General features: G+C 38.9%; 1 protein-coding gene across 1 annotated transcript in view; it reads left to right on the plus strand.

Moving 5' to 3' along the window:
• Positions 1–1,325, plus strand: part of SLC39A12 (solute carrier family 39 member 12) — a 34,508-nt gene extending 33,183 nt beyond the window's left edge. The window contains exon 13 of the mRNA XM_077809440.1: positions 1,252–1,325. Coding sequence (XP_077665566.1) covers positions 1,252–1,325 — 74 coding nt within the window. The remainder of the gene's footprint in view (positions 1–1,251) is intronic.
• Positions 1,326–15,567: the final 14,242 nt, after the last annotated feature.

A 15,567-nucleotide genomic window follows, 5' to 3' on the forward strand; every position in this document is an offset into this window, starting at 1 on the left:
AAACTCAGGGTTGTGAGTTCGATCCTTAAGGGGGCCATTTGGGATCTGGGGCAAAAATCGGGGAATGGTTCCTGCTTTAAGCAGGGGGTTGGACTAGATGACCTCCTGAGGTCCCTTCCAACCCTGATGTTCTATGATTCTATGTGTATGTTATGCATACTGGCATCTGTGAAAGCCAATCAGATCATTAGATAATGTCATCAGTCAGAAAGTAGTTTATTCATACAAGTACAGTATGCTTTAAATGAAAATCTGTTCCTACTGTCTGAAGTGTACATTGATCCAGCAACCCTCTCTCACTTGAGTGGTTTTACGCAAGTAGCCCCTATTGACTTCAGTGGGATTATTCCCCTCAGTAGACCATTCAGTTAATCTGCAGAATCAGGTAAACAAATTTTGACAATAACGGCCTGACTCTGAGGCGCTGTGTGACTCGGTGAGGTATTTTATAATTAAACTCTGTAATTTATTTAGCATAAGGATTCCCTCCCCTATTTATTTCTTTTCTGTAAACTAAATCACAGACTTGCTCTTTGATACAAAATGCTTATTTCTCTTATTTGCTGAAAGAGGGAGAGCCAGTTACTGAACAAATTATATTCTGTGTACAACCAAATGCACAACTTTCTTCTTTTCTCTGTCTTAGGTACTCATACAGCCCCCATTAACATAGTACTGGAGTGTCTCCCAGTCTTTCATGTATTTATTCAAACATCTCTGAAGTAGGAAAGTACTGTTATCCTCACTTTACAGATGGGGAACTGAGGTACAGGGGGGCTAAGGACAAGATTTGTAAAGGTATTTTAGGCTACTAGGGATGCAGACAGGCACCAGATGGGATTTTCGAAAGCGCCCATGTGCTTAACTCCCATTGATTTCAATAACTGTTAAGTATCTATGCACTCTTGAAAATCCTGCTGAGAATTTATCTACATCTTTAGGTGCCTAAATATCTTTTAAAAACCTGGCCCTGAGTGACCTACCCAAGTTCACACAGGAAGTCTTTGTCAGTGCAGGGAACAGCACCCAGGTGTCTTGAGTCCCATGCTAGCTCCTGAACCACTTGTTCTCAAGGGACATAAGATTCTGATGCTGCCTATTCTGTTACATTAAGTTTGAGAGATTCCAGTTTCATTGAGAAGCTGTGAGTGATGGCTCTCTGTCCCAAGTTTACATTTTCTAGGAGTTTGTGTTTAATTTTCATAAGGTGAGATTTAAAAAAAATGGATCTCTCAATATTTCATCTGCTAGTGATGGAGCTGAGTCACTTCATGACCTTCCACAGACAGTCAGTTCAAGCAGTTTCAGGACACCACTGGAGGTAAGAAAATATATTCTTGTTTCAGGAAGGCCAAGTGAATATTGGAAACATTTGTTATTTCAAAGAGCAGAGCTACTGTATTTTGAGCAAGGCTACCAACTGAACAAGATTTTGCATCATCGTTTGAAGTTGAATATTGAAATGTTTTTCTACCTGTTGTCAAAACGTTTTTGGAAAGAACAAGGTTTATATTTTTGTAGTATATTTTCCAAAATAAAATAATAGTATTTGCTTAAGTACTTGTGTGTGCTAGCAAGATTTGTGATTATAAATGTACCTGCCCTTGCTTAGAAAATATACTCTTTTGACTTAAAAAAAAAAAAACCTCAAATACACTGGTTTCACTGAACAACCAGACATATTTACACACCCTCTACCAAACACAAAATCTGATTTGTCAGAATACTGGATAGCCACCTGGTGTAGTCACTCAGATTCTATGACTGTGATATTTTCAGCAGATGAACAATCCAGTCACCAATTTTCACAACTGTTGACTGTATCACAAGCCTACAGAAGAGGATTTGGATACCTGTAGTACCCAAGAGAGCTGATCTACCTCAACATTTCATTAAGGCTGATCTTTCAGCGGTAATCCTTTTGCACCAAAGGAGACTTCAGTGGATTTCAGGAAACACTGACGATGAAGTATTACTATGATGTAGAATGCTAAACTATAGTTTAAAAAAAGATACTTTTTCCTTGATCATGATTAATATACTGGGTAGATTGATAGGAATTTGCCACATAGACTTCTACAATAAGTCACTCTCATCAAAAAAAGAACCATTCATATTACTCTACTCTTATCTTTTTTTTGTCACGGTGACCTCCAAGAACTGAAAAAGAAACAAGAGAATCCTGTTTCACCTCCATTGAAGGGAGAGTATAAAACTACTGTGGAACTGAACTCATTCTTTTCTTACATAAGGGATGGAGACTGTGTTTTGTCTGGCTCAAATTCTAAATAATTTTAGAAATTCTAAATAAAATTCTGCAGACCTTACTCAAAGACAATGTTTATTGTCTTTAATGGGCTCAGTACTGAAGTCCTTAGATAGTTCTTTCTGAAACAAAACTCCAATTGAATTCAAGGGGTCAGATTCTTCTCTATTACTCCCACTTTAAACTGACAGAGATTCTTCTCCCTTGACTTCTGTCAAAACATCTATCAAGGCAAATCCCAAGTAAATATTGCAGAATGTTATCACTTGTAGTCCTTAAATCAAGACTGCATAGTTTTCTAAAAGATGCACAATTGCACAAACAAAATTTATGGACTTGATGCAGAAATTACTGGATGAGGTTCTGTAGCCTGTGTTATGCAGGAGATCAGACTAGATGATCACAGTGATCACATCTGCCCTTAAAATTCAAGAATCTATAAATCTACTAACTTTGTTAGCAGAAAAGGGTTAATATTTCTTTTGTTCTTCCATACATTCTCAGTTTTCAGCCATTCTTAGGATTAAACACGAGAGGATCTCTCTCTCACACACACATACCCCCACCCCTAACCCCCCACAAAGAATATCTGTTCGGTAGAATTCTTTTTCCTGAAAGTTATATGGCAGAAGAACTCATAAAAAGTAGTTCCAGTTCCAAGCTCTCGGGTCTTCTAAGTGTTGGAGTGTTGACCCTGTTCATCCGTTCTTGTTTATGTTATGCATTACTCACTGGCTTCTAAGATAAATACTACCTTCCTTACAGCAGCTTTCTTAATGCCTTTGGAACATTTCTGGAGTCTATCCTTAAGTGTTAAACACCACTGTCTATTCCATCACTGAACTTTGTGCCTTCAACATGAACTTGGCATCTCTCCAGTGATAGAATAATGTACCAACTTGGCCTATAATGTAAGAAACAGGGTTAATTTTGATATTGTAATATGCTCAAATAAATTGGTTAGTCTCTAAGGTGCCACAAGTACTCCTTTTCTTTTTGCGAATAAAGACTAACACGGCTGTTACTCTGAAACCTGTAATCCAGCAGTTATACATACAAATAGGTTGACATATCTCAGCTTTGCCTCTCATTCTTAGGAAGACTGTCATGACTTTAATAGGGCTGAGTGTTCTTGGGCCTAGGAACCAATGTGCAGCAGTTTTATATCAAAGGCAGAGGAGAGCTGAGAACTTTATAATGAAGATGGGATGTACTTTTTGTCCAGTGTCATTAGTTTTCATTGCTTTACTGTAACCCTCTCATCCCTTCCTCTCAACTTAAAAAGAACCTGCTTCCTATTTTGAATGTATTCTTGTGTTATCTATAGCCAGATGCCTAAGAAAAGATTACACAATGTCTTTAACCAAAACAAGAAAATGCAGTTTAGTTCAACAGGAAAATTAATTGCCCTAGATCCTCAAAGTATTTAGGGACTTAACTTCCATTGAAATCAGTGGTAGTTGGAAGCTGAAATGCCTTTCAAGATTTGGACCTTTGCACCTATCTCCTGCCTGGGGGCACAAAGGAGGACAAAGGTGTAAAAAGCCTCTTCCTCAGATAAGTACGGTAAGAGGTGTAGCTAAGTACCTTACATAGATTTCATAAGATGTAGGGAAGTAGCCTAGATGACATACTGTGAGACTCTTCGAGCCTTAATAATGAACACCTCACCATACCAAATGCTGTGTACTCTCTCCAGGTGGATTCTAACACTTCAGTAAAGGCACACAGAAACCATAAATCAGATTTTGTTCTTCAAAAGATCTTGCAGGAAACTAGTTGGTGTGTTTATTTCAAGTATTTGGCAACTAGAGAGTGCCTGAGACTCCTGAGTAGATCTATCCGTAGAAGCAGATGCTTGTTGATGTTGTGTGAGAAAGTGCTTGAATCTTCACTCTGGCAAAAATATTACCAGAAAGTCAGGAACATTACTACCGTATATGCTTACTGCTCTGAAAGCAGAGGTGTGTTTTACCAAATACCAACAAGCACTGGTGTCAATATAACATTTAGCACCTGTCTAGAGGATGATTTAGTGCTCAGCAAGCCTGTGTGTGAATCTAAAATGCACAAGCCTGCACACTAAGTGGCCATGTGGACCCTGCTGCTGCATGTTCAAAGCTCCATAGTACATTGTGATATGGTGGTGTTTCAAACACAGTTTAAAACAGCAGTAGATCAAAGCACACTACGGAACTTTTAGTGAACAGCAGCAGGGTCCACATAGTGTGTGCCAGGCTAGGGTGCTGTAGATTAACACCTTGACTTGCTGCACACTAAATCACTAAATAGAAATGCCCAGTCTACTCTTATTTTCCTGGTGGTGCCAGTAACATACCTTGGGCTGGATTTCCCAATACATTGCAACTTGTGTAGTCATTTACATAATTGCAAACTGAATGCACAGTGTAAAGTACTACAAAATCATTTTGCTCTAACTTTGCTCAAGTGGAAATGGTTTCACAAGGAGTAAGGTACTGGAGAATCAGGCCCCTTTTGTAAACTACTGGGACAATGAGTACAAATGGCAATGTATTCTAAATTGCACAGTTTTACCATTATGTGATAGGGCAAAGGAAGTCTCATCCTACTTACAGGCAGAAAGGACAAAATCAGACTATGGAAGGATAAGGTGTGTGACCAGCCAGAACAAAGGTGTGTCAAGGAAAAATCTTTCAGCATATTGTGATAGTACAACTGGCCACAAAGAAAATACTGTAGCAAGAATATGTAAAATAAAGCTGCCCTTCCTCATTTAATTCATTCCCAGCAGCATACACAAAATCCACACAAAACTTCTGCCAGTGCTGCTAAAAAAAATCTCCTGTCTGACCAAGTACCATTTCAATATTTTAATTATTATGAAGCAGGCCCTTTTTATAACACTTAAATGAAAGACATGTATTGACAATATGATCCACATGTTCATAGCCATGTATTTTGGAAAATACATATTCATGCCTGATATAACCATAATTTTGTGTATATTATTTATATTTAGTAATTAGAGATGGAAAACACCTTCTCGGAGATATAGTTCTTCCCCCAGCACCTCCTAATACTACTAAATAAATAAAACTACTTTTTAATATGCCATTTTGTACTTGCAATTAGTAAGAGAAAATATGCCATTTCTCTAGACAGCAGAGTGTCTTACTGTCTAGCATAATGGTGTCTGGCATTATAAGAGTGGAGTGAGAAAGTACATGATAAGCTGTTGTAAATTATTTACTGGTGTGTGGTATTTTAACATACCATGAAAATACTTGTGTTGGATTTTAAATTACTAACTGTCCCTCTTCAATTGCAGTTCTCCCCCACGGAGCTATGTCTTTTAGAATAAGATATGATGGGATCCTCTTAAGGTGAAATCAAGTGAGTTTTCTTTTTCTTTCTGTGTTTTTTTTAACCCCCCAAAATTCACTGTGTGTTGAGTTTCACTATAAGTGGGGAAAAACTATCCTGCAAAAGATCTCCTTCCACATACTCCAGCCGTGGTGGCAAGACCATTCTTCCTCACTCCTTGAGTTTGTGCTGACAGCTGTCGATGAGGTCAGGCAACATCTGAAAGAAGAGTTCTTTGCTCCCATAGGAGACTAGCTATAGCAAGAGCAATTCCTGTTCACTTCTTGCTGGTAACACATGAAATAAGGCCTTGTCTACACACAAAACAAGCCCCAGTTTAATTAAAATTGAGTTTAAAAATTGGCACCCCTGTATTCACACCCTACACACGACTGCAAAAATATTTGTACAAAATATGCCTTGTGAAGTATAGGAAAGCTAATAACACACAGGTTATTAATATCGTTCTAAAATGCATGTCTTAATGTTATATGTGAAGTTATTAATTCTCTCTGTATCCTGTTACTAGAACGTGCTTAAGACCAGATAGCCTAGCTTAGGTAATGGTGATAAACAGGTCTGTCCTAGACAAAGGAATGTGAGTTTACCTCAATTGACATGTTTGCAGTAAACACAATCATCAAGCTTAACCTTCAGGGTTTAGCCTGATCCTGAACTTGAAAGGCAGAGAATAAACATGGCTCCTGCACTCCAGAGACTGAATCCCCAGGAGGCCTTCTTGACTTGTAAAACAAAGGCAATCCTGTTGGGAATATGAGGAACAGAGATAAACTCCATCTTTATCCTTTACCTAGGAGACAAGGAAACCAAGTGATTTGATCTCTGTGAGGGGTCCTGGCCACGCTGGCCAGTAAAAATCGGGTAAGGAGACTGTGGATGAAAGAAATCATCTTGTAAAATGACTCTATCTTGCTAGATTAAGTTTTAGACTTTTAGGTGCATGTTTTCATTTTTATTTGCTTGTAACCATCTCTACCTTTATCTCTTTTCCTTGGTATCATTTAATCCATGCCCGTTGTTAATAAACTTGTTTTGCTTTCATTATAAATCATCAGTGCTGTGTAAGTTCAGTAAACTGTGTGCTTCTAGAAAGCTAACAGGTTGGAGTGTTTTACTGTCTCTGTAAAGGCAGTGAACCTAACACTTCTTCTGTGAAGGTCCGGTGAGAGGGACTGGTCCCTGCAGTAGGACAATTCTGGGGAGAATTTGGGGCTGGAAGGGTACTAAGGTCAGCCTACAAGGAGCAACCAGGTTGGGCAAAGCCAGGGTGAGGTCACTTGTGGGCTGCTGGCAAGTTGTTTGGATCAGAGCCCTGGACCAAACCTGCACAGCCTCAAGACAACCAGGGTTACAAGGCAGATTGTGACTAACCCCCTTACCAGCCTGGATGATCCCCAGAAACATCACAAAAGTGAGCTTGTGCAAACCTCTTTGTTGATACTCTTAAATCAATTTAGTGTTATGTGTAAAGACAAGGCTCAACACAAGAAGCTAGAGATTCTTTCTCTCCCACGCTAGACTCTAGATTGTGGGGAAAGGTGCTTTTCAAAACATGAATTTGCTGTTTGATGTAGGTAACATTATCAATCATGTTAATTATGGTAGTGCCTAAGGGCCAGCCGAGAATGGGGCTTCATTGTGCTAGGCCCTGTGCAAACACAGAGAAGTAGATGGTCCCTGCCCTGAGGAGCTTACAATCTAAACAGACAAGATGGACAGGGTGGGGGAAGGAGTGGAACACACAAGTAGAGTGAACAATGTTGTGACAGCAAATGTCATGTTAGTTCCATTTGTGGGAGGGGATCCGCTCAGTGAAAAGAAGAGGGAAGAGAAGGTGGGTGAGGAGAACAGGGCAGGTGAGAAGAAGATAAGAGGGTGAAAAGACTGTGAAGAGGGAAGAGAAGGGTTGGAGCAAACAGTCAATCAACATAGAACAGTCTAACATTTTCACTGGACTGTCCAGAGGTCCCTGCTTCGGCTGTTTCTGGTCCTGTTGACTGGAGTCTCTGGCTGGCTGCTCTCTCCAGCTCTCCCACAGGGTCACTTGAAGCGGGGAGGGAAGGCGCCATCTGGTGCTCCCAGAGTCTATGTATGGGGGTCTTCCCTACACAATTCTGGGTCCATGGGGGCACTAGGGGGAGTAGTGTTCCCAGCTGGGCCGCATTTTACTCCCTCCTCCACCCCCACCCCCATGGACCAATCTCTGCTTTGTCCTAACAGCTACATAACCCGAAACATCCATTATACCTTGTGTGAATCCAGGTGAACACCTTTACAATTGTGTTAGCTGGCTAGGTTGCACGTAGACTCCCTCCTATATTTTTATTCTGTCCTCCCTTTGCGCTCTCCCTCATCACTTCACAGCCATTATGGGCATTGCAGATTCAAAACACTAAGAACAAGGCAGCAGGCTCCTGGGTTTCTCAAGAGTGACAACAGCAAAGGAAAAAGAGACAGCATGTGGCATCCCATTTGGTAGACTAGCAAAAGTAACAGCTATAATATCCTTTTGGTATTATTTTTTTCTCATGCCACATTCCTGCATTATGCTAGTCACGTTCAGATAGGCCTGCCCCCACATTCACAGGGAGTACGTTTCTGAAAAGTACATTTTAAATGGTTAATTGCACAGTAAAAGGGCCCTTTACTCTTTCTGCATTCATTTATGCTACAGAAACTGCCAAATATGATGTAAGGTATCAAACTTGCCCTCTCCCATAATTCAGCTTGGTTGGTGGAGTATGTTCTCCTGTGTTTAAGCCTGATGAGAAATAGACAGGTTTTGTGATGTAAACATATTCATGTTCATTTGATTATAGAACAGCATAAGATCAAGTGTCTGTTAGACTGCTCTCTACTGCTTATTTCAATCAGACATGTTTACTTCTTAACATGTAAATGCATAAATCATGAGCCAGAGTCTTTTTTCCCTCACAGGTTTTTTTTTGTTTGTTTGTTTTTGCTGGTGTAACTCTATTGACATCAGTGGAGTTAGTCCCAATCCACACCAGTTTAAGTGGAAGTAGAATCAGGCTCCTTCATGCCTTTGCAGAGGCTCCCATCTGCACAGTGTGCCTTTTACTTTGATCTGTGATATAAGAAATTCACTCCAGTTCTGTCACATAGCTGAGGACCAGCATTGCCTATGAAGTACTGAAGGTTCTCAGGCATCAATCTGATGAAAAACATATTGCATATTCATTTATCCCCAATGACTATTTAAAACATAAAATATAAACATCTCTGAGATTAATGTACTCAGTTTAGCAAACCTGTATCTGGTTTACATCCCTCAGTCACCACACTGACATTTTGTTAGCTAATTCATTGAGCAACTGATTAGAAAGCCGCAGCAGAAACAAAAATCAGCACTTCACCATTTTCAGCAAAGTAGGAGCAAATTAAATTTGTCCAGTCTAACCCGATCATGTAATATCCCTCTGATAAGTATAACACTCCAGTTCTAGCTGCCTCATGTTATTGTTTTCTGGTGACAGAGAAGCTGGCTCAAATACTCCTGCCATAATTCATCTGCCGTAAGAGAAAAAAACAAGCTGAAAGTAAACTTGCAAATCATACACCATCACACCTCCTTATACTGAATATAACTGAATCTGGGTGGGTTTCAGCTTTGAGAAGGTCAAATGGAACAAAACAAATGCAGCTCCATATAACAAGAGAGACAGACTCGTGTTTGTAGATGCTAAGTATTTTTGGATGCTAAGTAATGACCATTGGTGGCAACACAGCATATCTGGTATTACACTACTTTTTTATACCACTGTCTATTTGCTACAATAAGAATGGTACAAAAATGTACCCACCTGCTGGATCATTGTAATTGTCCAATAGTTCCACTTATACCAAGTTACAACCATAGCGTATTTTAAATTAAAAAAGGGACTGATCATCATCTCCCACGAAAATCCAGTGAGAAAGGAAGAGTTACTCCCAAAATAGTGTATCTTGCAATGACCTGTCCACCACATTATCCCATCAGTTATGCCTCATAGAAGGGGAAGAGGGTGGAGAGACTCAGGTCAGGGAACAATGGGAAACCCAAACCCCATGGATGCCAGACCAGTTGCACATAGCAGTTGTGCCCTCCAGGCACCCCTTATCCCTTAGCAACATGACTAGCTCAAAGTTGCCCTACTGTGGTCATACACTGCTACCCCTTTGGTGCATGGTTAGTGTCACAGTAGGAAAGTAAATGCTGGTCCAATCAGCATTAAAATCCACTGTAAATGCATTACACTTTTGACAAAGGGACATGAGGCACAGAGCAATCTTTCCCTGGTTCTCTTTTAGCCAACCGTGGTACACACAGAGCCCCCTCAATACACAATATTCATGTTGCAGAACTGCTGCAGACTCCGTGGGATGGATGGCGCATTGCATAGGATTATTGCTTAACCCTTTAACACAGGCCCAGCCAGCCACTTCCCAGCACATTATTGCTCCTGTTGGTATCAGAGTTGAGGAGCATTAGGACCATGTGGCCATTTACTTCTTAAATTTTAATCAGGTGAGTAAATGTTTATGTGTGTAAATCCTATAAAATAACATTCCTGAAAAGGACATAGGAATAGAGCTGGTCAAAAAAAACTGTTAAACTGTTTTTTGATGGAAAATGTTGTTTTGATAAAAGAATTTTTTGCAAAAAGTGCCTGACATGCAAAATTTTGACTTCTCATAGAAAAAACAAACAACCTAAAACATAAACATTTTTTTATTCAGAAAAGGTGCCTCCTGCCTGCATGTTCCTCTGTGGGCTGGGCTCCCCAGCCAGACTATATTTCTCATGATGCATGGCAGCCATAGACCTCCCATCCTGCATCCTGGAGATTCAGCAATAGGGGCTGCCATGGTGCATCATGGGAGATGTAGTCTGGCCTGGAAGAGCAGCTCATAAAGACGAATGGGGACATGATAGGGTGACCAGATGGCCTGATTCTATAGGGACAGTCCCGATTTTTGGATCTTTTTCTTATATAGGCTCCTATTACCCTCTACCCCCTTTCCCGATTTTTCACACTTGCTGTCTGGTCTCCGTAGGACATGAGGCACTCAAGCTACAATTCCTATGAGATACTGTGGCAGCATTTCTGAATAGAAATTTTCAGTATGCAGCCACAAATTCACAAATTTTCAGTTTCTGGATGAATTTTTCAGTTTTTCCTTTTATTTTATTTTATTTTTTTTTTTGGCAAAAAGTCAAAAATTTCTGTGGATGGGGGGTAGGGGTCAGAAACATTTTCTGAACAGCTCTACACTGAAATTATTTATTCTGTTTTTTATTTATTATTTATTCTGTAAATTATTATTTATTTATTCTGTTTATTCACACCATGCAGGGTTCAAGCAATAAATAATACTCCTGGTTATTTTAGGTTTTATTTCTAGGTATTGACCGGACAATTACCAACAGTAATAGGATGATATACTAATCAGATGCATATACTTACTTTCATTCGAAAGGAATATAGTAATGTCGTGTGTGTATGATATATAAGTAACATCTTATGTGGATTCAAGGCTCCCCCAAAACTGAGCATTCTTACACCCTGCTCCAAATCTGCTATGGAAACATTCTGAAACATTCCCCTGCAAACTTTAATTCTCTTTCTCAGCACCAGTTGGCTCAGATTCTGAGTCATCTAGCTGGATACGTGTGGATATGTGAAGTAGCTACACATCAATTCACTAACTGAAATTGTTAAATCCACAGCATAAACCATTCTCAAGGAAAATATCTGGCTTTTAGAAATAAACAATCACTTTGCAATTAGTAAGCTTCCTCACTTTCCTGCCTTCACCATATGTCTGCTACACTTTTGTTAACCCCAGATGTGCCCATCAGATAAAATTTTCTGCTTGAACAGGGTCTCTTCTCTTTCTAAAATTGTTCTCAATGGAGCATGAGCTTAAAAATGCTCAGTTACTAAGATATCTGTTTATCTGAGTGAATTCTTCTTCAGTTCGAGCTGTAATACCCTCCAAGCCATAGACTGCTTCAGCTCTAATAAGAACAAAATATAAGTTATACAAGACTAATGTATTACAGCCATGAAACAGAGTCCAGTATATATAGAAACATTATACAATTAATACACTCTAATGCAGCTTGATAAGACAAAACCCTTACTATAGTTGTACTCAAAGTGCTTGATTCACTTCTGTATTTACACCAGTTTTGTACCTGTGAGATTCCATTGATGTCAGTGGACACCAACATAAAACATAATAGAGATTCTGTACTCCAGCATTGGCTCATAGGGGCATTGTTAATAAAGCCACAAGCTAGGGCAGGCCATATTCATGTCTTTGCCAGGGGCCAAATGCAAGAAAGAATCTGGCTCCCTCAAAGGGAACTAATTGGGTATACATAGATTATACGCGCAGGACAACAGTGATAGTTAGCTGTAAGAGAACACCGGACAGGCTGCTGTGTTTTCAGGAAACAAACAAATTATCTGTTGTATGTAGGATTTCAATTAAACTGCAATTATATAAACACTAACAGAAATGTACAATGAAGGAACTGGAGTGGACTGCAAAAGGGAAGCAGAGATAAAATCACGATGGTATGTAGTTTTCCCAGTGGTCAAAACCTACCAAACTACTCTAATGTCAACAAACAACTTCTCTCTGCTAGCTTGGAAACTTCGTTTAAAATAAAGTCAGATTTCTATTGTATGTTTTTATTCCTCAGACTACTCACACTGAGGCACCTATAGTGCCTTAAATTAACCACAGCTGGGCTGTCTAGATCTAATGAGAGCTAATGATCAGAAGAAAGCTGCTGACAGAGTCAGGATCCTGCTGGCTCAAGCTAGAGTGAGAACTCCTACTATTTCTCTTCCTCGAAGAAGAGCTTGCATTTTATAAAGTAGAGAAGAAAAGGACTAAACTAGACTTAGTTCTTTCTTTTATTAGGAGACAGTAGTCTCTTCTCTTAGCTCTAGCTTAACTGTGTCTCTCAGTCAACTCATAATTTTTTAAAGAAGGTAAAGAAAAAGGTTTATTGTTTTGCTCTAGAAAAGAGTTAGAACAATAAACTGGTGCCATAATTTAATAGGAAGAAGAGAAACTCACTTGCCAATCTGTATCAAGTTCACTCGCACACATACCCCAAAAGCGAAGAAATTATCAATGCAAGAAGAGGAAATAGAAAAGAACATGCGGAAAGTAGTTGAGGGAAATGAAAGAAGCTCCTAGTCTCTGCCTTCAGGACTTATGGTCTCAAGTATCCCTTAACGAAGAGAGAGAAGGAAAAGCTCAGAGTGACAGCAAGGAATCTTGTTCTCTGCTCTGCAACTTACTGACAACCCTTCTTTTCTAGGTAAAAAAAATAAAACACAGTTTCTTTAACAATCAGATGACTTGTTTAGAGGCCTATAATGAAACCCTGGCTTGTACATCAATAAGATTTCTTCCACCCTATTTTTAGGTGTCTCTCATTTGGAGCAGGTTCTTCCCACAGGATTCCCAGGTGACTAAAGCCAGCCATGCATGCTTTATGGGAATGGTAAAATATAAAGATGTGCACAAGGTATGCTTATTATATTTCTGTGTGCTCCTGATTACTCATCTGTTCAAAACTCAGAGTTACTACCAGGAAAATCCATTTTTCATCTCAACATTGATCATGCTTTACTGTGGGATAAGGATAAAAGATGCTCTCTCTCATGTGGTATAAACAGCTATTGAAGTACAAACTGTTCCAATCCAACCCTGAAATACTGCATTGTATTAATGTCTAAATCCCAAAGAAATATGTCAAAGGAATTGTTTAATATCAAACCTCTAATACACTTTCTCCTTAAGACTAGAACATTTTTCTTCCCCACAGTGTTTAGTGAGTTTAGCATAAAATTTATTATAATCACGCTAACTTTGTGTTCACAGTGAAATTGTTCAAACTTTGTTTCTTGAAATCTGTAAAATAACAAAATGAAAATTGGGACTATTAAAGATCTCCCTACCTTTTCAACATTGTTATTTCTTCTTCATTGTCAGCTGCAAATTATTAATACTTTCCATTAAAATATGTGATATATTTTAAATATTTTGCATGGTTTATGTTTTCAAATGCACTTGCCCCTCACAAACAACACATAGTGAGAAAGAGAGACCTCAAACACATGTATGCTCAGAAAAATGCTGGAGGTAATAAAAATGCTAGTAAATGTGCACTTAGAAATACTGTACATGTTGTACTAGCTATTTATTTAAGTGATGGGTCAGCTCCAAGATAGTAGAACAGAAAATTAATAGCCATTTTCTGGCAGGAGAGTTAACGTCATTATTATATGCACTGGATAACACATCAAAGACAGATTGTTTCTTTTTGGGATCTCCCAATGAGTTAGTGAGACATTTGGCTGTCATCCTCAGGATTTTTGGAATATACAGAATCTTCCTTTTCAGTAAATATTTACATGTGTTGTTTTATATAAACCACAGTGCCAAGCCCAAATGAGAAAAAGGATTCAGAGCTTCAGAAATATTGGAATAACATTTTACTATTTATCCCACTGTTAAACATTCTTTTCTTTTAACTCTATTTCTGTATCCCTTGTAAGTCTCAGTCTCTCTGGCTCTTAAGATAATATCTTAGGACATCCGGAAGCTGTTCGGCTATTAGCTAGTGAATTCATTTTCTACCTTTAATATACATTCAACTGCAGCTAAGATTTTAGGGTTAGAACCTTCAACTGCGTGGATGAAGATATCCAGTTGCAGGCTCTGGCCCTTAGATAGGGCCTGATCCAAAATCTATTGACATCACTGGCAGTCTTTCCCTGGACTTCAGTAGGCCTTGGTTCAGACTCATATTGCTTGAGTTGCACCATGGATGTAGGTAAATGCAGCCAGGAAATCTCTCACTTGGAAATGTTTTCAGCAGCACACAGTGCTGTCGAAGTAACAGAGAGTAGCATGGTGACAGTGCTGGACTTGAATGAGGGGTGTAGGGTTTCTTTCCCAGACTTCAGAACGTTTCAACAGAAAATTACATCTGGCCTGGAGTGAAATAAAGGTATGACTCCAAACTAGCTGCCTAAAAACCAATTTTGGAGTCTATCAGTTTGGTTAAGATATGAAACTATGTAGCATATGTGCATGCAAACTATATGCTGTGCTGTAATATGCTTCCTGTGTTATATGAAGAAGGCTATTTAGCAGCATTGTACATGTATTAAACAGTACATTGAGCTCTCTGAAAAACAAGAATTCAAACAAATTCAGACAATCATAATACACCAGCCACATTTTACTGCAGTTTTAATAAAGATTTTTCTGCCTGATCACCCAATAGCTGCTAAGAGCCTTAGAACAATAACATGGGAAACATCTAATCACCCTCTTGAGAGGCATACCTCACCACATTCACAGTACTCAGAGCTACGTTCCACTCCTCCCCTATATACTCACACCATTCTGAAATAGCACAAGACCATTCAAAAGCCACTCCTAATAAAGTCTTAGAAACAAAAGATAGTATACAGCTGTATCCATCTCACCACCTTAGGGTAGAGTAAAATTGATATATTGATCCATATTTGCTTGAATCTAAGCAACCCCATTTCTTAAAGGCTGACTACAATATTTAGCATGGATCTAAAGTGTGCATAGTATACTAATTATAATGTTTTGCTGTGGTCACTAAATACGAATAGTGCTGTAAGTATGAAATTGTTTACACTCAATTTTTGCCAGTTTCTTATAGGAAAGAAAAAAGATGGTATCTGAGCCCAAAAAATTCCCTTGGGAAAAAAATAAGTTATAAAAAGGATCTTTCAACCATATAAAATGTGTTCTCTTTAACAAGAGCTGTGTCAGAAAAGGGTTAGCTGTTTAAATGGTCATTAAAACATACATAACTAGGATGAGCTTGGTCTCCTCAATTCAAAGCTCCCAGGTTTATCAAT

Source organism: Eretmochelys imbricata, chromosome 2, assembly GCF_965152235.1.
Source record: "Eretmochelys imbricata isolate rEreImb1 chromosome 2, rEreImb1.hap1, whole genome shotgun sequence".
NCBI classification, from domain to species: domain Eukaryota; kingdom Metazoa; phylum Chordata; order Testudines; family Cheloniidae; genus Eretmochelys; species Eretmochelys imbricata.